Consider the following 24167-nt stretch of genomic DNA (forward strand, 5'->3'; position numbering starts at 1 on the left):
TGTTCTAAAATATTTTTTATTTGACCTTCACATGTAGATTGGCAGTCTATCTGCAATAGATTTTGTGTATGGTGTGAGGTAGGGGTCCAGATTCACCTTTTTCCCCATATGGATATCTAGTTGGTTAAGTGACCCATTATATGCAGTGCTCAAACCAGATAAATGTTGGATTCTTTCTTAAGGGCCTGTCATCAAAGCTTTACCAGAAGAAGAGGGATTATCCATGATCCTTGAAGCCTTTGGACAGATAATCATGACCAGGTCCAAACAGGCATTCCAGGAAGGGGGCGTGGCTAGAACCAGGGCATAGAATCATGTGCAAGAAAAATGGGAATTGGATGTGAATTTTCCAGGGCGGCTCAGGTCCCACCCTTTGCAGTTCAAATCAGAGATGATTTTATAAGGAGCCCTTGTGTCCCGAAAGTCAAGCTCTCCTACCTCATCCTTCATAGGATGTCTCGGGCATTTGTTCATTCTTCTTACGTTTTTTAACATCCGCTTCTCAATTTCCACAAAATCCCCAGTCAATGTTTTTATGAGAAATGCATGGAGCCTTTCATTTTTGTTCATGCAAAAACTTGCACACAAATGTTGATAGCGGTGTTATTCATAATAGCCAAAAGGTGGAGGCAGCCTGAATGTCCATCAACTGGTGAATGGATAGACAAAATGTGACATAGCCATACAATGGAATGTTGCCTGTCCACAAAAAAGAATCAAGTCCTGATATATTCTACAAGGTGGCTAAGCCTCCACATTATGCTAAGTCAAAGAAGCTAGTCACAAAGGACCACATATTGTATGATTTCATTCATGTCAAATGTCCAAAATAGAAAAATCTGTAAGGACAGACAGTGTATTAGTGGCTGCTCAGGACTGGGGAAGATGGGGGGGTGGTTTGGGGTGATGGTTAAGGAGTACGGGTTTTCTTTCAGAGATAATGAAAATGTCCTAAATTGACTGTGGTGTTAGTTGCACATATCTGTAATGATACTATAAACTATTGAACTGTACACTTTCAATGGGTAGGTTATATGGTATGTGAATTAGATCTCAATTTAAAAAATCCAAGTGGAAATTTGCTTACCATTGTATTAAATCTATAAATTATTCATGTTGTATTGATGTCTGTATAATATTTAATCACCCCAAGAGCACAGAACATCTTTGCTTTTATTCATATCATCATTTAGGTCCTTTATTAGAGTTTAGGTTTTCTCCACAGAATCTTACGTTTTCTTGTTTGCTAAGTCCCAGGCGATTTCTAGCTTTCGATGGGATTGTGAATGGTATTTTGAAATTAAATTTTATGTTTGCTTATGAGAGAAATGGAATTGATTTTTGTAGGTTAACCTTATAACTGGGACCTTGCTGAAGTGTGTTTATTATTTGTTCTAATAGTTTGTCTGTTGATTCTATTGGTTTCACTGGGTATATAATGACAGCATATTCAAATAATGACAGCTTTCTCTATTCCCTTCAAGTCTTCACACCTCATATCTTTTTTAGTAAAACTTTGGACATGACTTTTAATCAGTACTCTGTTAAGCAATAACCACGATGAAGACATTCTAACCTTTTCTTGACCTTAAAAGGAAGGCATCCAAAGTTTCTATGGTGTTTGCTGGAAGCTTTATCAAGTTAAGAAAATTCTATTTCTTCCTAGTTTGCTAAATGTCTTATTTTTAATAATAAATAAATGAAAAACATTACCACTAAATTATTTTTCCACATCACTTGGGATCGTTACATTTTCTTCCTTCTTCTACTGATATGGTGAATTACACTGAAAAGATTTTTTTTTTTTTTTAATTTTGAGCCATCCTTGCATTGCTGGGACAGATCCTATTTCATCATGATGAATTGTGGTACAATGTTGGATGTAGTAGACTATCATTGGATTTAGGATTTTTACATCTACATTCACAAGTGAAATGGAGCTGTAATTGTTTTTTCTTGTATACGGTCCTTATCTGGTTTTGGAATCATCAGTGCACCAGCCTCCAGAAACCAATTAGACACTTTTACTTGATTTTCATTTTCTGGAACAAAGTGTACAAGATAGGAATCAAGCATTCCTTAAATATTTAATATCACTTGCCTAGAAAACAATCTGTACTTAGAATTTTTGGAGGGAGGGGAAAACTTTGACTATAATTTCAAATACTTTAACATTTATTGGTTTATTCAAGTTCTTTCTTTTTTGCATCAGTTTTAGAATTTATATATTTCTAGTAAGTTAACCATTTCATCTAGGCTTTAAAATGCTAATGCATAATAAGTCACAATACTATTTCATTACTTTTTGTGTATTCTGTCCTGGCTATAATTATTTACCTTTTACAGTTTGCATTTTATTTGCAGCCTATCTCTTTTTCTTAATCAGGTTTGCCAAAATCCAGTCAAGTAACTTTTTCAAAAACTAAAATAGCTTTTGCGTTTGTTAATCTTCTTTTTCCCCTCATCCATTTCATAGATTCTGGCCCACGATTTTAATTTTTCTTTTGTTCTTATTTCAGAGGCTTTTGAGTTGGATGTTTCAGTTATTCTTTAAAAAAAGTTATTTTATTTTTGCTAAATTTTTTTATCAAATGCTTGCTTTCTATCAGTAGAGTTTATCTTTCAAATTTCCTCCATTAAGCTGCTATTGTGGTGACTGAATTAATAGGTTTCTAATGTTAAACAACCTTGAATTTCTGATAGAAGCCCAACTTCGTCAAGTGTCATATTTTTACATATCATAACGATATGGTCCATTAAATTTTATTTAAAGCTATAGCTATTGAGATAGTGTGGCCGTGGGGCAGGCTTAGACAAATGAACTCACGAGCAGAAGAGAGAGCCCAGAAAATGACCCATGGACCCGATGTCATGATGGAGAAGGGACAGCAGAGCATTTGGGAAAGGATGGCTCTTCAATGAACGCTATTGAGATAACCAGTTATCTTTCGGAGAAAGTGAGCTACTCAGTTACAGGAGCAACTGACCCCTCAGTGTTCCTGAGGCCTTGGCGCCGTCCCTTGAGGGGTGAGCAGATGTCGGGGCCCGGAGCATGTGCAAAGGCCCTGAGGCAGGCGGGAGCTTGCCCGGCTGAAGGCACGGAGGAAGCCATGGTGGCTGGAGGGTCCTGTGAGTTCCAGCCTGTGGTTCAGTGTGACCCGGTTTGGCCACAGAAGGTGAAGCCAGATGACCCCTAGATGTTTGAGGCTTGCCAGCACCAGGCCCCTGAATTACTTTTATTGCTTTCCAGATCCCACCCTTCACTTAAATCTTTTAAATTTTATTTTATTGAAGTCATTGTTCCTCCCCCAGACCCAGGTGGTCTATGGGATCCTCAGGAAGTCCTTTTGCATACCTGGTCTCCTCCTTTCTTGCTTTGCAGATGCTCTTGGGTCCTGGTATTGGGGGAGAGAACCCCATGCCTGCTGCTGACCCCAGAATGGTGTTGTGGAATCGGATGGCTCCCCCACCTCGAGTCTCTTCCACCAATAAGCATTTGCACCATCTGGTTTAGCTCGGAGTGGTCTGCCCACAGGGTCCCTAGAAACAGACCCTCTCGCCGCCTCAGTCTTCCCATCTGTGAAAAGGAGCTGGGCTGCCCTGTCTGCTGAAAAAAACCAAGAAGCAAAGACAGCTCCAGGACAATGAGCACAGGTAGCAGTCAGGTTTTGGTCTCTAAACACCTTTCCCCACTAAACAGAGCAAAGAGCTAGAAATGGCTGATTCAGGGGCTGGGGTAGGCTGAGTACAAGACAAGCCTGGAATGGCTTGTTATGCCAGAAAGTAAGAAAGTGCTTTAAATAAATAAATAAATAAATAAAACAGGTGGGTAATGAATTATAAGCCATGGGAAAAAACAGGTTCATGAATCTGTCCTGATAATAAATAGATAAATAAATGGGGAGGAAGGGGACGGCTTCTGTCCACAGTAGAATGTTGAGTGTTGACTGGTAAATGTGTAACCCTTGTGGTAAATAATGAATTAGGCAAGAATTATCAATGCATACTAAATCTAGGTGGAAATTTTGGTGAGGAGCCAGAAATTTGCGTGATCTAACAGCATCTGCCCATAAACTGCTAATTATTTCCAAGGGAGGGGAAAAATTGGACATCACCCTGATTGGGCAACGAAAACTCACATCAGCCACGGGGCAGTGGGCACTGAGTGCCTCCGGTGTGATACCCTGAGAAACACACACGACACCTGCACACCACCTCTTCATGCTTCAGCAGAGAACGTATAATCTGAATCTAATCATCATGAGGAAATACCAGACAACCTCAAAATGAGGAACTTCTTTAGAAAAAAAAAAAAGAAAAAGAAGGAGAAGAAGGAAGGGGGTGGGGGCCACAGGGGCTGTTCTTCCAAATTGTCAACTTCATAAATATGGAAATGTTCCAGACTGAAGGAAGACATGACAACTAAATGCAATACCTGACCCCAGAATGGATCCTGAACTGGAGGGGGGAAATGCTGCAAAGGGCATCATTGGGTCAACTGACAAACTTTGAAGGCCACCAGTAGATTAGATTTAAAAAAAAATTGTGTAGATGTTAAATTTACTATGTCAGAGAATATCCCTCTCTTCAGGAAGTACACACTGAAGTATTTCAGGATCGGGCCATGACCTGAGTAGCAAACCCTTAAATGGTTTGGAAAAATATATTTGATATTTGTACTACATATTCTCATTTATATACATGAGAAACTTTAAGCTAGCTAGGACTGTAAAAATCTGCCCTGCCCTCTTTCTACAGACACAAATAGAGCTAGCTGCAAAGTTCACAGGAAACGTTTCTCCCAGGGACATGCTGCAGCTGTAAGGTGTCCTAAAAGCCACCTCCCCCCGCTTTCTTTCTCACTTTGTTCTCTGAAATCATACTTTTAGAAACTTTGCTGTTTGAAAGTAGAGCCTTAAGATTGAAACCTCCTACTCTTGCTGCAGCCCTGAGGCCGAGCTTCAAATTAGGGGTTTCTGGACCCCGCCTTCCACACGAATCCACTGTCAGTTCCAAGCACACGGGTCCCTGGGTCTGCTTTGCCTGCCAGGCCTGATGTTGACTCGTGTTGACACAGCTCTGCTTTGCACAGAACCTGTCAAAACACTGCTTCGTTTAAATTTCACCCAAATCTTTCCCTTCGCCAAGATCCTATAATTCGATTTTTTTTTTTCTTTGCTTGGTGAGACCCTCAAGGCTCCACTGTGGTATTATCCCGCTTCATTGCAGTGGGTCAATAAACCTGACTTTGACTACAGGTTCGTCCTTGTTGTTTGGCCTAGGATGGATGGATGGACAGATATGGATATAGATATAGACAGATAACGATAAAGCTAAAGCAATGGGGTAAACGCTTAATAATAAATAAATCTGTGTAAAAGGGTATATGTGTGTTCGCACTATTTTATTTTTTCAGTCTGTAAATTTGAAATTATTTCCCAATTATGAAAATTTTTTTTTCTGTTTTAAGAAACTAAGCTGCTTTGGACCGGTGTTTGGCAAACTTTTCCCATCAAAGCGAGAAGCACTTCACATCGTAATTCAGTGCCAACTGAGACACACAAATTTTGAGAAATATGTGTTAACACTCTTTAGGCATTTGATATTTTCTATTCTGAATTTACTCCGTTTTTTAAAACATTTATGATCCATCCGCAGAAATCCACTCGCCTTTTGAAAATTTCTTCTCAGAAATATCAGAACTCCGGTTCCTGTGTAAGGATATGGCGCCGCGGCTTTTCCTGGCCTTAGTCACTTGACCGGACTACATTCCCCAAGAGACCTCGCGGAGAGGCCCGGTGGGTGGGGAGGCGGGATCTGAGCTCTGATTGGAGACTACCGAGTGACCTCATCGGCAGGGGCGTGGCTCCCAGGCAAACCGCGGGTGAGAGGAGAGGGTGGAGCTTCTGGTTCGGCCTCCGCCGGACGCCCGATGGCTGCTGGGGAATGCGGGAGCGAGCCTGCCGCACGGCCTCCTGGGATTTGTAGTTCTAGCCGAGCCTGGGCAGTTGCCCGCTTCTCCTTCTTCCCGCCGGGTCGCCTCGAGCCTCGCGCCCTTTCTCCCCCACTTCCCTAGGATGTCTGAGCGCATCGACCCCAACCATCTCCGGAGGCCTTCCTCGTCCTCGGCTCCGGCCTCTCGAACCCAAGCGCTCCGCGGGGAGCCAGGGGAGGGGAATTGGCAAACTCGGGCTCACAGAGGCCTAGGATGGCTTCCTGGAGGAGGGAGCTGGGCTCCTACATGCAGCCCTGAGCCATGAATCAGCCTCGAATGCCGCGTACAGGCGGTCCTGTCGGGGAGACATTGACCAGTCTGTGGCTCCGACGGTGATGCGGGCTGTAATGGTGCAACCCAGGACCCTGAGGGAACCCAGAGGAGGCGCCCGACTCAGCCTGAGGCAGGCCAGGCAGGAAGAGAAGTTTAAGGTCCCCTTCATTCAAGGGGCTCCCAAGTGCCAGGCGATGCTGAGGACTGGAAGTAAACGTTCCAGTAAGCAATTGGAAGGGAAGGGAGAACTGGGTATTTTGCCTGTGCAAAAGCAGGGTCAGGAGAGAGCAAGCAGCAGCGGAAACGAGGTTGAATTGCCCAGTGACGATCAGATCTGGGTGTTGTCTGGTACAGTCCTAGGAGGTGTTAATATCCTCTGTACAGACGGGGATGCTGAGGCAGGGCAAGGTTATGTCTAGCTTGCCCAAGTTTGTCCAGTACCTCAGTGGCAGAGGCAGGACCTCTAGCCCCAGAACACAGGCTGGTCTTCATTGCCCTGTGCCATCCACATACTTTCCAGAATGTCAGCTCTGTGAGGACAGAGGACGGAGGGCCCTTTGGGGAAGGGCAGATGCCCAATGTCTGCCTAACCAGCCTTCTCCTCATCTTCAAGACATCCTGCTGCCCCATACCTACCTGAGAAACTGAACTCAGAGTGGGACGAGTTTGGAGCCAAGGTCTTCAGTCCTCCCGACTGAAAACCTTCCTGACCAAAGCCACATGGACACATACCATTGTTCACCTCCCATGGGGCTGAGAAAGGACACCACAGGGACAAAGGGGAGGGGGCTCTTCCCTTCAGGAAATGGGGGATCCACTGGGGATCCGAAAGCAACACTTAAGGCAGAGTGGCACCATGGCTGAAGGAGGGGAGGGGGCAGAGGTGTGAGCACAGAAAGGGGAAGGGGCTGGCTCCCAGTCTCACAGGCAGGAAGTAGAGGAGAGAGCCCTGGAAGCCCAAGCTTCCAGGTATGGTGGGTCCTTAAGTTTATCTCAACAGAGGCCCTTGGGGTGGAGGTGGGGGTGTCTCTCCCCTCAGAGCAGGGCCTCAGGTTACATGAAGACGTAACGATCTGGTGACACAAGTTTGATACACAAAGGCTAAACAAAATTAAAGTGGCTCTTTCCTGCAGGACTTGTCAGAGCCTTTAACTCTCCCGTGTTTCCCAGACCAGACATGACAGGCTCTGGGTCCGTAAGGCGGCAAGTAGAGGCACGATGGGGGTGCAGCTCTCTGCAGCGTGAGCACGCGTGTTTTCCATCTCTCTTTGATTCTGGGGCTCAGATGATAACTTGAGAGCCGGACAAGGCAGGCGCCCCAAGGTCAGGGTCTGGCCCTTCCCGGCTCGCGCGCGGCGAGGTCAAGGCGCAAAGTGCCCCCGTGCTCCCCGCCGCTCTTGTCAGATTCCACCAGGCTTTATTGGCGCCAGAGCGGGCCTGGTGTGTAGGGCAGACACACGCACGGAGGGGGTCCCGGGCCCGCAGGAGCCCCCCGCCCCCCGGGAGCGGGCCGGGAGGGAGCGGCCCCCGTTAGAAGGGGAACTCGCAGACGTAGTAAAGGCGCCGCTCGCAGTCGTGGTCCCACCAGGAGCCGTCGTCCGAGGCCTGCGCCACGCAGTTCTCCAGCGCGCCGCCGTTGGGCTGGTCGGGGCTGAGCGGGTGCGGCGGGAAGCTGGGCGCGGGGCCGGGCTCGGGGCGGGGCGCGCGGTGCCAGGCGAAGAAGGACACGCGCTGGCCGTTCTCGAAGAGGTAGAGGCCCTCGGCGCGCCGGTCGTGCACGCCCAGCCACACGGGCCAGTTGTAGGGCGCGAGCGCCGTGCGCAGGTAGCGGCTCAGCGCCTCCATCTGCTGCCGGTCCGCCGGCTGCGCCAGGCTCCCGCCCCGCGCCGTGCAGCGCGCCTGCGCCGCCGCCTGCGCCTCGAAGTCGCGCGAGAGCAGGAAGCACTTGTGGCCCAGGCGTAGCCCCTTCAGGCAGCCTGCGGGACGGGGCGGGGTCAGAGTCGCCGGGGGCGGGGCCCCGGGGACGAAGGAGGTGGAGAGTCCGGGCCTCCGGGGGCGTGGCCAAACCGTGGGGGGCGGGACCGTAGGGGGGCGTGCCGCGGACGGAGAGGGGTCGACGCCGCCGGGAGGGGCGGAGGGCCTACCCCAGTGCCCCGCCCGCTTTCCGCATTCCCCCGGCGCCCTGCTCGGCCCTGCAGATCTCCGGGGGTCCTCACTTCGCGCAGGCTTTTCGGGGCCCCCTCCTGCCACCGGTCCCCCACCTGCACACCATTCTCCCAGCACCGTGCGGCGCTCACTCACCCTCCAGGCGGCCGTGCAGGCGCTCGGCACGGCCCTGAGCCTCCTGCAGCGCTTGCACCGCGTCGCGGGTGTCGCCCGCCGCCTCCCGCAGCTGCCGCAGCCCCCGGGTCAGTTCCGCCACGCGGGTGTCCAACACGTGCAGACGGACGTGCAGCTGGTGGAGGCCCGCGTCCAGACCGGCCAGGCGGCCCACTGCGGACCGACAGGGAGCGAGCTGGAGGGGGCGCCTGGAGAGGGGGCCGCGGGACCCGAGTACCCGGGGGGAGGGGTCCGGGAAGCTGGGGTTCCTGAGGGCGGGGCTGGGGGAACATTGGCCTGGGCTCTTGGGAGGCGGGGCCGGGGACCCCGGGCTCCTGGGTCCGCAGGGGCTCCGGACTGGGCGCTGGACAACTGAAAGGTCAGGGCAGTGGACCGGCGGGGCATTTTGGTGAAAGTGGCCGCGGAGGCTTGGGGGTAGGGCGGGGCTTCTGGATACTCACAGATGTAAGTGATGGCGTCCTCAGGGGTGGGAGAGGGGCTGGGGCGGGGGGAAGGGGTTGCCGTTGCTTCCACCTCCTCTTCTTCCCCCTGCCCGTCCTCCTCGGCCTCCAAAGTTCCTGTGTCTTCAGGGGTGCCGGCAGGACTCTCGTCCCCCCTCCCAAGGGGCAGCCCCATGGCCTCCTGTAAGTGCTGGGGCAAGAGGGGGAAATGGTCAATCCCATCCTGCCTCTCCCCTGGGCCATGACCCCCTCCCGCACCCTGCCGGCCCCTCTCCAGCTCTGAAGCCCCGGAGTCCTTTTACAGAACCAGCCGCCCCATCCTCTGAGCCCCTGCTTTCCACTCCCTAACCCTGGAACTCCCCTCTCCCAAGCATGCAATCATCCGCGCCCCCCACCCTCACCTCCCCGCCCCAGGACGGAGACCCTGCCCAGCTCACCTTCAGCATCAGGGCCTCCCTCTCCCGCTCCTCCTCCAGGGCGCCTCCCCAGCCTCCCTCCCACTCCCTCTCGGCTCCCCGAGCCCCCTGGCCAAAGCTGAGGAGCTGGAGGACCACCAGGGCCCCGAGGAGCCAGGCCACCCGCATCAGGCTCGGCTGGTGGCACCCCAGGCCACAGACGTTGGGAAGTCCCAGGGGCTGGGGTGGGGGTGTCTCTGGAGACAGGAGTGCGCTAGCGCCCTGTCTGCAAGCTGCTGGCCCCCTGGTCCCCGCCTCTCCTAGCTTTTCTCCTCCCGTCCCTCTCCCCCACTCTGTTGGTCCTCCTGTCTTCCTCTGTGTCTCTCTCCCCGCCCCTCTTGGCTCCCCCGAGGCCCTGTCTCTGTGGCCGGAAACCTCCAACGTTCCAAGGACTGGATCCCGCCTTGGGTGTCCCCACACCCCCTCCTCCGCCCACTTTCCAGAGCCTGCATCCGCCCCGCTCTTTCCTTCTGCCCTGGCCCAAGGTTCCCGTGGGCAGGAAGAGGACGAAGCCGGTTCTCCCAGGGATCCTGGGGGTGGCAGGGCCCAGCCGGGGTCCGGGACCCTCTCAGGCCTGGGTGATGGTGGGATGCCCCCTTCCCCTCCCTTGGCCGGGCAGGTGGAGGCAGGAGACCACAGGGTGGCTTTTATCCTGTCCCTGCCGTTGTCCACACAGCCTGATGGAGGAGGCTCTCCCACCATTCTCAGGCTCTGGGGCGACTCCTGCCCCCACATCTCTCACCCACCCCCCGAGATGCGTGTGAGTGAGGGTGGGGGTTGCCTGTGGGGACACACGTGAAGAGCAGGCGTGTGGCCGTGTGCCCAGCTCTGGCAGGTTTGCATTCTGGGACTCATCTGCCGCGATGTATTGAAAGCCTCCTGCAGGCCGGGCCCTGGGCGGGGCGATGCTGGGGGCTGCAGCTGCTGGCAGGACACACTGCTGACACGCAGACATACAGACCCAGTGCCGCCCCAGGGGAAAGGGACTGGGGCAGAGTCAGAGGCTAGGAGGCTGGCCTGGGGAGGTGGGATCAGGGAAGGCCACTCCTGAGAGCTCTGATTATTCAGGGACATGCCTGTCTCCCACCTAGAGATGCAGTCGCATGTCCCTGCTCTCCCCCTCCTTCCTCCTGAGCCCCTCCAATCTGTGCTACATGCGGCTGCAGCCAGAGCAGTCCTTCCAAGCCATAAATCAGATCTCGTCATTCCCCACTCCCCTGCTCCCCAGCTTCCCATCACAGGCAGGAGGGAAGCCAAACCGCCCTCAGCCTGCCAGGGGGGAAGACGAGCCCCCTTGCACCTCGGCCACCTCATCACCCCCACTCCCTGCGTCCCGGGGGCTCTTACTGGGAGGGCAAGCTCATCCCCACCGTGCAGCCTTTGCAGCAGGCTTGTCCTCCTCCCAGATGCTCTCTCCCACCTTCTCCTTTTGAGGTCTCAGCTCACGGACACCTTCCCTCCCCCTTCCCCCTTTTATCGAAAGCATCTTCTCTGCCTGGAGTTACTGTATTAAAACACCCCATTGTACCTTTTTTGGTGTAATCTTGTTTATTCGTTTGTTGTCCATCTCCTCCCAGTGAAGGCAGGGACTCTTGTTCGGAGTTGTATCCCCGAGCTAGCATGGGGGTTGGAGGGGGGTGTTGGGGACTAGCTCCTGGTAGGTGTCCAGTCAACCTGCAGGGTACACAGGAGGCCAGGACACTCCTGGCCTGGTGACAGCTTGGTCAGGGGTCTCGAGGCTTCCAGGAGCCTGGTGTGTCTAAGTCGCAGGGACTTAGGGGCCCCAGGGTGGCGGTGGTAGGGGCTGGGGTGGGAGGTGGAGGTGGCGAGGGAGGCGGGAGGGAGGTGGCAGGGGCCAGGGGAGCAGGAGGCCTTGCTCACTCTAAACCACGGGGCTTTCCCCGGCAGGTTGAGCCAGCAAGCGTGGGGCAGAGCAGCCTGGGTTCACCAGGCCCACTCTCCAAAGGAGGAAACCGAGGCTGGGAGAGGGCCTGCTGGAGGTCACCAGCGCGGCGGGAGCTAGCCAAGGCTTCTCTCTGGCTCCCAGCAAGAGCAGTGCATCTGCCCTCGGCCACCGGGAGCCCAGGAGATGCCTCCCATTTTCCAAAAAGCCTGGTACTCAGAGGGCAGAGTGACCTTGGGCAGGTCCTGGGGTCCCCTCACCAGGGCCTGGAGGCCCCATGAGATTGTGCCCAGCCCCAAAGGCCTTGTAAACTGTAGAGGGCTGTGTGGCCTCTCTCGCGGCTGGCACCAACACGGGCAGCTGTAGTCTGCCAGAGCCCAGCTGCTCACCACCTGGGAAGGTGGGTGTGCATTGAGCAGGGGGCCTCCTGGGGCTGGGTACCACGAGGGGTGGCGGCATCTGCTCTAGCTCGTACCAGGGTACCTCAGAGAGCCTGCAGCTGGAGGTGCATGCAGAGGCTGCTGGAACTGTGCAGGCTGGTGGCCCCTGAGGCAATGCTGGGGCTGGGGAGGAGGCAGCCTGGGCCACGGGACGCCCACCCGCTGTCCTTTGGGATCCGTCCTGCTCTGTGGGCATGTCCCACATGGGCAAGAATGGGCTATCTGTACACATCTGGCTGTGTATTTGCATGTAACATGTATGTGCCAGCTGTGAGGAGATGTCTGGGTGTGTCTGAGTGTGCACAATGAACGAAGGTATGCAACTGTGAGTGCGCCCAGCGGTACACAGTAGTAGGTAAGCAAAGACTTTGAGAGCAGCCTGCCTGTCCCTTGTCCTTGGCATGACCTCTTTTGGGCTGTGTGACCTTGGGCAAGTTACTTAGCCTCTCTGTACCTCAGTTTCCCCCACTATTAAATGGAGATGATGAAAGTCCCTAGCCCAGAGTTTGGGTGTGAGAGGAGATGACTTAACCAACCTCAGGCAGATCTTGGCACCAAGGAGGTGCCGAATGAATGTCACAATAATTATCGCGAACTGGGGCTTGGCTCAGTGTCACCTCAATAAGTGTGTGGTACCCACAGGTGGCCAGGTGGGTGAGTACGTCGGGAGCACGTGCACACACACACCCCCACAGTTGTGTGCCTCTGCTGGAGATCCGGGCTTGCACACGTGAGCATGTTTTGGCACCCAGGTGTAATACATGCAGCAAGGTGCACCCAGGCCTGCAGTGTCTGGGTGTGCCTGCCCCAGAGAGCATGGATATGTGGGGACATGTGTGCATGGGGGCTGCTCGGTGGGTGTCAGCTGGCACCTTCACACACCTGTGTCTCGCGGCAAAGTGTGTGTGTGTGGGTCAGCTGTGTCCATGTGTGCCCCTGCCATCAGGGGGAGGTGTGCAGGGGTGGATTTAGGGGGCCCGAGCCAGGGATCTGTAGTCCCCACTGCCCAATCTAGGGGTTCAGCTTCCAGCAACAAATATGTATTGTGCCCTGCTGTGAACAGAGGCGGTGGGGAGTGCACGGGGAAGGGGGTTCCTGGGGCCCGTGTGTGGGTCCCCCTGGGGGGCGGGGCCCCATCGTCAGGGGACGGGGGGGGCACGCAGGGGTGGAGTCAGGGTTTGGGGACCCCGCGGCAGTGAGGAGCTCCGGGGGGGAGGGCGGGGGGAGGGGCGGAGCCGGCGGTGGGGGGGATGGGCGAGGTTTGGGGGCGCGGGGAGGGGCGATGTCTCCGCCGGCTCCCGGAGGGAGGGGAGAGGGCGGAGGGAGGGGAGAGAGAGAAGGAGGGAGAGCGAGAGAGACAGGGTGAGGGAGAGACGGAGAGCGAGAGCGCGAGAAGGGAGGCAGAGGAGGCGCGGAGCGGGCGGCGGCGGCGGCGGCCGGAGGAAGCGGCGGAGGAAGAGGAGAAGGAGCCGCGGCGCCCGGGCCGGACCCAGCCGGGGGCGGGCAAGGAGGGGCGCGGCGGCCGCGGCGGCAGGGGGGCCCTCTGCGGATGGCCAGGCCCGGCCCGCGGGGGGGGTGAGGTCCGCGGCACCCCCGCCCTCCCCCCTGGCCTCCGCCCGCCCCCTCCCCGGGCCCGCTCGCCCTCCGGGGCGGTGGGGCATGGCCTGAGGGTCTCCCCGGCTCCGGGGGGGTGGGGGGTGGGGGGAGGGGGGAGGGGCCGCGGGCGCCGCCGACCGGGACTCAGCAGCCCCGCCAGGCAGGTAAGGGGGCCGGGGATCCGGGGGTTTGGGGGAGCCGCGGGGCCGGGGCTGCGGGAGGGGGCGGGGGCGCCCCGGACGTCCTTGGCCGCGCGCCGGGCTCCGGGCCCAGGTTGGGGGGGGCGGGTTGAGGAGGGGAGCGTCACCCCGGGCAACGCCAAATTGGGTTACGCCCCGGTCCCCGGTGCTGGGTCCCAGATCACAGCCTTCATGGGAGGGGGCGCCCCCCATGTCCCGCCAGCAGAGCCGCCGGCACAAACCCGCCGCCCGGGCTCCTGGGCTAAGGGCTCCCGTCGCCGAACCCGCCTCCCGGCCCTACCCGGCCACTCCCCCACCTCGCCCACCCGGGCCCCTTGCCCCCTTCTGCAGCCCTTCTGCTCGCGGTCCCTCCCCCAGGGCACCCGGGTTCCCACCCCCAGTCGGGGGGGTGCAGGATTTGGCTTCCTCCGCCCCCTTCGACCCCCTGCTTCTCCTTCCAGGCTCCTCCAATCCCCTCCCAACCCCTGCCCAAGCTCCCCCCACCCCACCCCGTCTCCTTTCCCTTTTCCACCGTCCGGCGCGCCCCCTCGGCTCCCGCCCCCGAGTCGCGCTCCCGGGTGCCCCCGCCCCCTCTCCCGGGTCCGGGGCTCTCCCCCACCAGCTTCTTGGCCCCAAACCCAGCTCCCTCTCCCCGCCTTCCGCGCCTCTCTCCGCCTCCATTCATTCTCCCGGGCTCCGCTCTCGGCCGGCGTGGCCGACCCCCGTTGCCCCGCAGCCTCCCAGGGCACCCCCTCTCTCCCCTTTTCTACACCCCCCCCCCCGCCGATTCCTCAGCCCGTCTCAGTACCAGCTGCGTGCCAGCTATTCTTAGCCGTGGAGCGTTTGATTCATGCCGCCCCGGCGGAGTGTGCCCGCTCCCTCCCTCGGGGCCTGAGGGGGAGGGGCCGGAGCTGGCCCCGGGGGGTTGGGGGCCGCCGCGCGCGCTGGGGGCCCTGGCCGGCTTTTCTTTCATTCCACCGGTCACCTCGCCAGTGCCCAGTTGAGGCTGGAGGTCAGCCAGGGTCAGCCGAGGGGGAGTGGCTTCAGGCCCCAGGTCCCAAGTGGGGTGTGGGGAAGGGCGAGGAGGGGGGCTCGGAGGAGGCCGGGGTCTCGGCAGAGGCAGGGTGGGGCGGCGCTGCGGGGTACCTGGAGGGGGAGAGGGCTGCGACGCCCCGGCCACACGTCAGGGAGGGGCCCACTGGCCCCTGGCTAATGCTTGCCCACAGCTCTTGGAACTCTTCCCCCCAACACACACATTTTGTCATCCCTCCCCCAACCCCCCAGCCCATCCCCACTCCCCCAAAGTCAGCAGTACCCTCGACTGCTTCCCATCTCCATGGCAACGGTGCAGGAGCCGGGCCTGGCGTGGGGGGGAGGGACCAGACCAGACATTCTGGTTTCCGGTGCTGGGGGGGAGTGGGGGAGAACCTGGGGGAGGCAGACCTCATTTGGGACCCACCCTCATTAGGCTGCCTCAGGGGAGCAGAACAGTGGGGGTCTAGAGATGACCTGATGACCTCCCACCCTGTCCCCAGTCTCTCACTCTACGGTCCCTGGGCGTGGAGGCACCAGTGCCTGAAACCCACCCATGGGGCACAGCCCAACCCCACGCAGAACCAGTCCTCTCCAGATGCCCCCCAACAGCCTCCACTGGCCACCCCTCACGGCTCCCTCAGGGCAGCCCCCCTCAGCCCCTCTTGCTCCCCTGGGACGCTGCTTCCCAGCGGCCCTCTGCACAGGCGGCCGCTGCCACTCGCCACTCGGTGGAGTCACTGGTCCCACCCGCTCCGGGACCACGCGGCCTCGGCTCCCGCCCTGGGCTCACGGGCACCTCCCACTCTCCCTCACTACATCCCGGCCTCAGCCCTCCCCCTCCACCCCCGCCCCAGCTATCCAGGAGGAGGGGGCGAAGGCCCTGGGTGAGGGGCCAGCCTGGGGCCAGGAGGGCAGGACGCCGGTGGGCGCGTCCACCTGTCTGTCCTTGGCTAATTTTAGCCGCTTTTTCTGTGGCCTGCCAAAGTGGGCCAGTAGCTCCCGCGGTGATTCTGCGGTTTCTGGGACACAGCGACGCTGGGTCAGCGGCAAAGTGGGGCGCAGGGGGGGCGGGGGGCTGCGAGGGGGCCAAGGGCAGGGAAGGAGACGCGCTGGAAGCGTGGCGGGGCCTGGGGCGTGTGCGGGAGCGAGCGCGCGCGCGTGGAGGCGGCGCGAGCGTCGGGGGTGTGGTGCGCCCGGCCTCTGCCTGCTCCCGCTTCCCGCTGCCCCGTGGCTGCCGGTGGCCTCCGAGGGGTTCCCCGGGCTCCGAGTCTGACGTCTCTGCTCGGCCTCTGCAGCCGCCTGTGATGCTGCCGTCCCCCGTCGCCCCGTGGCCCCACGATGCCCCACAGCCCCGCGTCGAGCGAGGAGGAAGAACAGCACAGTGCCAGCGAGTGCCCCGAGGGGGGCTCAGAGTCCGACAGCTCCCCAGACGGGCCCGGGCGAGGCCCCCGGGGGACCCAGGGCAGCGGGCCACCTGGTAGCCAGGCCTCGGCCCGAGGCCTCCAGGGCCGCTCCATGTCCGTCCCGGACGACGCCCACTTCAGCATGATGGTCTTCCGGATCGGCATCCCAGACCTGCACCAGACGGTGAGCGGGCAGGGGGCGGGTGGCAGGGGGCGCCTCCCGGGATGCTCCCATTTCCAGACACACCCCGGCCCCCATGCTTCCCCCCTCCCGCTCCTGTCTTCAGAATATGCGCCCCTCCCCCCAGCTCACGCCAGGCTCCTCCCTGGCCTCTGACCCCTACCTCCCCACCCCCCCAGAAATGCCTGCGCTTTAACCCCAACGCCACCATCTGGACCGCCAAGCAGCAGATTCTCTGCGCCCTGAGTGAGAGCCTGCAGGATGTGCTCAACTACGGCCTGTTCCAGCCTGCCACCTCCGGCCGCGACGCCAACTTCCTGGAGGAGGAGCGGCTGCTGCGCGAGTACCCCCAGTCCTTCGAGAAGGGGGTGCCCTACCTGGAGGTGAGGCCCACAGCCCACTCAGCCCCTTCCCTGGCAGGAGAAGGGGAGCCCCTCAACTCCCCAGCACACCTGCACCCCACTCCTGGCTTATCCCAGCCAAGAGTGTAATTAACAAGGGGCTATCCCAGATCTCAAGGTGCCCCAGAGCCAGGGAAGAGGGGGAGAAGCCTGAGTTCAAATCTGCGTTTCATCTGCCTCTGGCTGCTGAGTAACCTGAGCCAGTCCCCTGCCCCCCTCTCCCCTTAAACTTCTCCTGGCCCAGTTACAGAGATGGGACAGGTGTGGCAGGATCAGGCACACAGAGGTGCTCTAGAACATTCTCTTGAGGATCCAGGCTCTAACTTCCGTGTGGGGGGGAGGGCTGCCACTCATCTGCCCAACCAGGGCCCAGCCCTCTGGGGAAAGCCAGCCTGCCCCTCTGCTCACCCAGCCAAGGCTCTGAGCTGACCCCTAGCTCAGAAGGGGAGGGAGGTGGGGCAGGGGCAGACCCTGTGCCCCAGTCTCCTCCCCAGGACACTGATTCTGAGTTTCTGTGTCTCTCCCGCTGTCCCACGCACCCCGGGCCTCAGTTCCGGTACAAGACCCGAGTTTACAAACAGACCAACCTGGATGAGAAGCAGCTGGCCAAGCTGCACACCAAGGTGAGAACCCCACTGTGCGCCCCTTTGGAGCCCCTCTCCAACACCCCTCCTTGCCCCCAGCCTTCTATTCCTCTGCCAGCTTCCCCTCCTTAACTTGGGGTGCCCCATCCCATTCGGGGCCACCCCAAATGACATAACCCCTGCTTACTCCCCTTTGGCCCCCCACCTCTTCTTTGCCTTGTGCTATTTCTACCTGGCTCCAATTTCCTTTGTTTTTGACTCCCCCTTCTCATCCTGAGTTTCCGTGGCCTGTGACCCTGACATCCAGTTGCCCTCTGCCTGGGGATTGTTTTAAGATCCCTGCAGCTCCCCCAATCCCATCGCCTAAAACTCCATCGAAGCCAAGCATCTCCCCACCCTGCCGCCAGCCATATCCACCCTCCCGGTCCCTGCCCTCCTCTCTGCAGGCCCGGTGGGCGGTGGGGGGCTGCTTGGATCAGAAGTGAAGAGAAAGATTCTCAACATGTGGGACAACAGGCCCCCCCAATCCTCACCCCCAGTCCCCCATCGTGCCCCCACATCCAGCTCTTCCCTCTCCTAAGGGCTCCCCGGCCCCCAGACCCGCACTGGCCGGGGCAGTGAGTGCTTGCCAGCAGTAGGGCAAGTCCAAACCAAACTGCTTTGGGAGAATCGGATACACACCGGATTCTATTGACGTAGCATGAACAACGTGTACAATTTCTCGTGAATAATTTTTATATCAATTACACTATGGCAGTGGTCATTGTCGGCCTCTATTGGGTTTGATTACATGTATTGTTGAAATTAATGTCAGTAAAATGGAACATTTTCTTTAAGGCGGCTACTAGAAAAGCTGCAGGGGCCTAGGCAGCTTATAGTGCTAGCTGTCCGAGGACCCCCCTCGCTCTCTCCCTTTTGCCCCCTGACCGGCCCGTTCCCCTCTCAGACGGGCTTAAAGAAGTTCCTGGAGTACGTGCAGCTCGGGACGTCTGACAAGGTGGCGCGGCTCCTGGACAAAGGCCTTGACCCCAACTATCACGACTCGGATTCGGGAGGTGGGTAGGGGGCCGGGGTGGTGGTGGGGCTGTGGGAGAGGCTGGGGGTGCAGAACCGGGGAGCCAGGAACGTGGGGTCTGGGAAACGAGGAGGGCTGGGGACTGAGGCAAAGGGGCCGCGTGCAACTGGACTGTACCTCCCCCCAACCTCCCACCCCAGAGACCCCCTTGACGCTGGCTGCCCAGACCGAAGGCTCCGTGGAGGTGATTCGAACCCTGTGCCTGGGTGGGGCGCACATCGACTTCCGGGCTCGGGACGGCATGACGGCCCTGCACAAGGCCGCGTGTGCCCGCCACTGCCTGGCTCTCACGGTGAGGCTGCCAGACCCCCGACTGCCACCCCAGAGATGTGGGCTCAGAGACCCCCCCACCCAAGTACTGTGTTTCCCCCATCAACCAAACAGGGCAAATTGGCCCAGACCCCCCCTCTGACCCTTCTCTCATTTTGCCTCCCAGATGCCCCCTCCCACAAACCCATTATGTGCCCATCCTTTTCCCTTCTCTTTCTCACTTCCTTTCCCTTTTGTTCTTTCTCAAACCCCAGTTCTTTCTTTTTGGTGGAAAGCAGCCCCTCTCCATGTCCCCGGTACAGGCTCTTTTCTATGCCTGCCCTAATGCACATCCCCTCATGTTCCTCCTCCGATTGAATTAGAGACCCCTGCGGCCCCCAGGTGCACCCCCCGTCCAGCCCTCACTCAGCTTCTGCTGATGGTCGGACAGACCCCCCTCTGCCCCCAGGAAGGTCATATACTCTCCCCACACACACCCAGATCTCCCCCTCCGCCAAATGCCCAGAACATCTCTTTCCCTAGACCCCACTCAACACAGACCCTAACTCTGTCCCCCTGGGGCGTCGAGCCTCCTCAAGTTCCTTAAAACGCAGAGTGTGCTCCCAGAGAGAGAACCCCCCCCACCCCAGCCTGCAGACACGGCCCCTCCACCTGGCCTCGCGGGCCCCATCCCAGCCCCTGCACCTGTGCTTCCAAACCCTGACCCGTTCACCTCCCCGATGGCCCCCCTCTTCCCATGTGCAAATCCAGCCCCCTCCTCACACAAGCCCCCAAATTATACTTTCCCAAACACACAAACCCCAAATGCCCACAAAATCCACACGCCGAGCTGGCTTGCAGAGTCTTATCTTAAAGACCTGCCCTCTCCCCGCAGGGCACTTGCCCCTCTTGTACATTTACCAAGAGAGGCCACCCCAAAGGTCCGGAGCCTCCGGTGAGCACCCCAATTCACGGTGCCCCAGCTGAATGGGCCCTCACCGCCCTCCTCCAAACTCAGGTCCTTCTCAAATTATCCTAAATGAGTCAGACACCAGCCCCCAAGATCTGCCTCACCCCCCAGAATCCACAGAGCCCCTTCATGTCCCCCCACTGCACACCCCCAAACCCAGATCCTGCTCACAGCCCCCCAGTTCCCAGACCTGCACTATCTGGTGCAGTAGCCGTAGCCAAACGGGACTATTTAAATTTAAACTAATTAAAGGGAATAGAATTAAGAATTCCGCTCCTCGGGCTCCCAGCCACACGCAGCTGCTATACTGGTCCGCCCGGACATGCAGCGTCCCCGTCATTTGCAGGAGGTTCTGTCGGACAGTGCTTACCCCTTCCCAGGCCTCCGTCTTCTGTGCCCCATCATGGCGACCCTGGTCCCAGTAGTGCCTCCCAGGTGGCCAGGGCCCCCTTGTGTCCAGGCTGCACCCCTACTTGTCCCCCCACCTCCACCCTGGGGAGTGGACGGGCAGCCGAGGTCACTGAGCGTCCAGGTCCTGCAGGGGCTCCTCCCAGACCACCCCTGTGGGGAAAGGTGAGGGATGTCAGATTGGGGGGTGGTTTCTGGAGGACACCGAGTCCCAGGGGGTGGGAGAGGCCCCGAGGGGGAAGAGCCTGCCTCCAGGTTGCTCAGGGCCATAATGGCACAACCGAGACCACCCCCATCTGGTGTGGGGCACCCAGGCCCCCTGCCCCCTCCCCACCGACCCTGCAGAATGAGCCGCTTTCCCGTGACCGCCGTCCCTCTTTTCCTCCTGGGCTCCCTGCCCCGTCCTAGGCACTCCTGGACCTGGGGGGCTCCCCCAACTACAAGGACCGCCGCGGGCTGACCCCCCTATTCCACACGGCCATGGTGGGGGGCGACCCCCGGTGCTGCGAGCTGCTGCTGTACAACAGGGCCCAGCTGGGCGTGGCTGATGAGAACGGCTGGCAGGAGACACACCAGGTGCCCCCGATGTGGCCCGGAGGGGCTGGGGTCCTCCCAGGGGGCGGGGATCACAGCAGCACAGTCCCCCAAGAGAAGGTGCAGGGGGAGGGGGCGTGGGCTGGGGGACAGGTCCCTGCATCCCTCCTAACGGGCCAGAGTGGACCCCGAGCCCGGGACGGCCTGCACGTGTGGACTTGTGACCGCGACACTGGCAGAGAGGAGAAAGGGGGTGGGCGGGGGGCTCCCTGGCCTGGAGGAAGGGAGGCCCGGGAGGCTCTGCTTGGGTCTAAATCTAGCCCTCCCGCTCCCTGTCCTCCCAGGCCTGCCAGCGGGGTCACTCCCAGCACCTGGAGCACCTGCTCTTCTACGGGGCTGAGCCCGGGGCCCAGAATGCCTCGGGGAACACGGCCCTGCACATCTGCGCCCTCTACAACAAGGTCCGCCCCCCGCAACTCCCCATCGCCCACATCAGGCCGCCCCTGGACTCCGGCCCCACCCCCATGCCTTCCCTGCTTTCTTTCATTCATTCATTCATTCACCCATTCATGTGTTCACACCTTTGTTCATTTGCTTGTTCATGCATTCATTCATTCACTTATTCAGTCACTCGTTCATTCATTCAACTAATATTTAGCGAGCGCCTCCGCTGGGTCAGGCCCAGAGCTGGGTGCTGGGGATCGAGCGGCAGCGAGCAAGTGAGACAGCTCCTCAGCCCAGGGGGCTTGTGGTCTTGCGGGGTCAGGCCCACGGATGACCTGATGACCCCGACAGCTCAGGGCAGGGTCCCGGGGATTCCAGGTCCCTGCAGGAGCCCAGCCCAGGGCTGCGGCTTGGTCCTGGCGGAGGGTGAGGGATGGTCTGGAGAACTTTCTGGAGTGTGTGCCACCTGTGATCAGAGCTGCAAGACAAGCAGGAGTCTGCCAAGTAGGAGGGGCAGGCAGGTGTGCCAGGCAGAGGGCACAGCCTGTGCACAGAACCAGAGCCCAGAGGCCGAGGCTGTCACAGGAAGCGCGAGCCCAGTGGGTCCTCCCCTCCCCAGATTTTCCTTTCCGCTGGCAGTGGGGCATCTCCGGCTGTGTGCAGGTGCCACGTGGGGGCGGAGGAGCAAGACAAGAGCGCGTGGCAACTTGCAGCAGTTCGGGGCCAGGTGGACAGTCCGGAGCATCCACAGGGGCAGGTAGTAAAGAGCCGGCAGGGGGCATCCCGTCAGCAGCTTGTGCCGCGCTGTGGCAGCTGCTTGGCACGAGCTGGTGCTTGATGGCTCTGAGCATATCGGCCTTCCAGACTCCAGGCGATCCTGAGACCCCCCCACCCCGGCCCTTGGAGCCTCAGTCTCCCCACCCCTTTCCTGACACCCCCTGCCCTTGAAGGGGCTGGCACGATGCTGCTGGCCCGTCGGGACCCGTCTCCCCTCCTCCAGGAAGTCTTCCAAAACAGCCCTCAGCTCCTTCTGCCTCGTCGGAACTCGCCGTGCTGAGAAATCTGGCAGGAAGCCACGCGCTGGCTGCCGGGTGGTGAGAAAGCAGTGTGCTCAGCACCCGGGGAGAACTCGGTGTTTGTCAAACGAAACCTGCCCTCCCTGCTTGCTTGTCTCCTGCTCCCGGAGCCGGGTCTCGCGCCCAGCTCCTCCGCTTCTGCGGCACGGAGAGCAGGGGACGGGGCTGAGGTCTCGGCCCAGGGCAGACCAGGGGGCCCGGGCAGCCAAGGCTCTGCCCCCTCCCCAAAATGGGAGTAAGCTCAGCTGATCGGAGGGGATAAAGGGTCACAGCCGTAGAAGTCTGCCATAATAAGTTATAAATAACAATTGCAGCCGTCGCCATCTCCACTGTTACCGTTATTAGTCAGGGCCCAGTTGGGAGGTAGAAACCGTGCCCTGAAATTTGAACAGGTGCAAAGGATGCTACGGCAGGTGCGGTTACACTTAGCAGGTCCGAGGGGACACGTCCCCTCCCGAGCTCCCCCCGCCTCATCTGTGAAATGGGTCGAGTGGATCAACATGTGCTCGCTCTTGGCAGGGAGCCTGGCACAGGAGGTGCCTAACAAACATGAGCGCCTTTTCTAGTTCTCTCCCTCGCCTTTCCTCCTGGGTGTTGAGCTTCCCGACGGGGTGGTGGTGGCAGGGACTGGTCTGCCGGGGTTTCCTCCCTGTCCCCTTGCCTGCTGGTGACTGCCAGGCCCGCTTCTAGCCTGCAAGCTCCTCAGCAGTGGGGGCTGAGTTGGGTAAATTGCTCTGTCCCCAGCCCCAGCTTGCAGCGGGCTGAGAAGCAACTTTGTTGAATGAATGAGTGAGTGAAAGAGTGAGTGAATGACTCCATCTAGGCTCCCCCACTCACCCACCCACCCACCCCCGGGGCCCTGAACGGTGCCCAGCCCTGAACAGTGTGTGCCGTGCAAAGGCTCGAGTGACTCAGTGAATGAGTGAATGACTTGAACAAATGACTCTGGAGTGACTCGGCCCCACGTTCTTCATCCTCATTCCACCCATGCACATTCGCTGAGCGCCTGCTGTATGCCGGGCGCTGGGGACGTGGGGGTGCATCAGGCGCGGCGCCTGCCCTAGGGAGGGTGGGGGGGTTTGCAGTCTAGCACAGAGGCAGATGTGTAAACAAATAATTGCAATTCTGTGAGATAAGTGATAGGAGGTCTGTGGGAGCCCAGCAGAGGGAACCACGAGCTAAGCCAGGACCCTCTGCTCAGCGAGCGGAGGACGGGGAGCTGGTGGGCTGGCGGGCGATGCTCCGGCTCTGCCCCTCGCTGGGCAAGGCGGGGAGCTGGGGGTGAGGAGATGCAGATGTGCCCCAAAGCACTTGGTGCGAGTCTAGTGATCTGGTAGCGTGCACATGTGTACACGCACACACTCACACCCATGCACCCAGAAAGCAGCCTTGGCTGGCTCTGCTGTCGGGTGACTGGGGCACAGCACTGGGATAAGAAGGCCGGGCTGGAACCCCAGGTACTGGCCCACTGGCTGTGTGACCTTGAGCTTGGGGTTGACTTCTCTGAGCCCTCCCTGTGGAATGGGCCTCTGTAGCCGGCACCCTTGGTGGGCTGCCATGGCAGAGGGGGGCAGCAGACATCCAAGGGGTGCTTGGTGAATGCCGGTTGGATTAGCATCAGGGGGAGCTGGAGGGGAGTGGAGCTGGGGGCTGGGTTGGGTTTGTCCAGACCAAGACAAAGGAAGGGAACATCCCCCCATTCAGACTCTCCTTGAGCAGCTCCTCTGGGCCAGGGGCTATTTCAGATGCTGGGGACACAATCACACTGCCTCATTGAAGCTGACAATCTGTTTAGGAGAAGGGGGGTGTTGCTCAAGAGACAAACAAAACAGAAAATGTAATTTCAGAGAAACAGTGTTATGAAGAAAGTGAGTTAACATGGGCTTAGAAGAATGCCTGGCACATATCACGAGGCACGTAAATACAAACTAAAAAATATAAATAAAGCAGGGCACAGGGCAAGGGGGTTCTTTCAGACAGCACGGGGCAGAGACTGGCCTCTCTAAAGAGGTGTTTGAGCGAAACCCTGAATCAGGGAGAAAGCAAGCTGTGCAGAGGTCCAAGGACAGGATTCCAGAGGAAACGGCAGGTGCCAAGGCCCTGAGGCAGGAGCAGGCCTGGAGTGTTCAGGGAGCAAGAGGCCAGCGTGGCTGAGCGTAGAGAGCCAGGGAAGGGGCGGAAAGATG

The 24167-nt window shown here is 58.5% G+C and overlaps 2 protein-coding genes across 6 annotated transcripts in view; one reads left to right on the forward strand and one right to left on the reverse strand.

The window, feature by feature from the left end:
- Window positions 1–7668: 7668 nt before the first annotated feature.
- CLEC11A (C-type lectin domain containing 11A) lies at window positions 7669–11164 on the reverse strand. Of its 2 annotated transcripts, none has more exons than XM_037819780.1 (4): window positions 11032–11164; window positions 9049–9238; window positions 8570–8761; window positions 7669–8244 (listed from the first exon to the last, which is right to left on the reverse strand). In XM_037819780.1, the coding sequence occupies exons 1-4, from the start codon at window positions 11068–11070 to the stop codon at window positions 7799–7801; spliced, it is 867 nt and encodes a 288-aa protein (XP_037675708.1). In that variant the 5' UTR covers window positions 11071–11164; the 3' UTR covers window positions 7669–7798. The 2 variants fall into 2 exon arrangements, with proteins under 2 accessions (XP_037675708.1, XP_037675707.1); XM_037819779.1 differs by lacking the exon at window positions 11032–11164 and adding an exon at window positions 9486–9811.
- Window positions 11165–13493: 2329 nt separating this feature from the next.
- Window positions 13494–24167, forward strand: part of SHANK1 (SH3 and multiple ankyrin repeat domains 1) — a 43351-nt gene continuing 32677 nt past the window's right edge. For 3 of the 4 annotated variants that reach the window (XM_037820101.1, XM_037820104.1, XM_037820105.1), the window contains exons 1-8: window positions 13494–13606; window positions 15952–16243; window positions 16420–16623; window positions 17193–17264; window positions 18172–18280; window positions 18441–18592; window positions 20336–20503; window positions 20806–20922. In XM_037820101.1, the coding sequence (XP_037676029.1) occupies window positions 15995–16243; window positions 16420–16623; window positions 17193–17264; window positions 18172–18280; window positions 18441–18592; window positions 20336–20503; window positions 20806–20922 (1071 nt within the window). In that variant the 5' untranslated portion in view covers window positions 13494–13606; window positions 15952–15994. Of the gene's footprint in view, window positions 13607–15781; window positions 16244–16419; window positions 16624–17192; window positions 17265–18171; window positions 18281–18440; window positions 18593–20335; window positions 20504–20805; window positions 20923–24167 lie in introns of those variants that run through there. The other variant, XM_037820103.1, reaches the window with a different exon arrangement.

This window comes from Choloepus didactylus, chromosome 27 (assembly GCF_015220235.1).
Source record: "Choloepus didactylus isolate mChoDid1 chromosome 27, mChoDid1.pri, whole genome shotgun sequence".
In the NCBI taxonomy this organism is placed as follows: Eukaryota; Metazoa; Chordata; class Mammalia; order Pilosa; family Megalonychidae; genus Choloepus; species Choloepus didactylus.

Coding starts and splice junctions, on each gene's coding strand:
- CLEC11A (XM_037819779.1), bottom strand. CDS start 9,632: ATGCGGGTGGCCTGGCTCCTCGGGGCCCTGGTGGTCCTCCAGCTCCTC. Junction 9,239..9,485: donor GGGAGGCCCTGATGCTGAAG/GTGAGCTGGGCA, acceptor CTCTTGCCCCAG/CACTTACAGGAGGCCATGGG. Junction 8,762..9,048: donor GGACGCCATCACTTACATCT/GTGAGTATCCAG, acceptor GTCGGTCCGCAG/TGGGCCGCCTGGCCGGTCTG.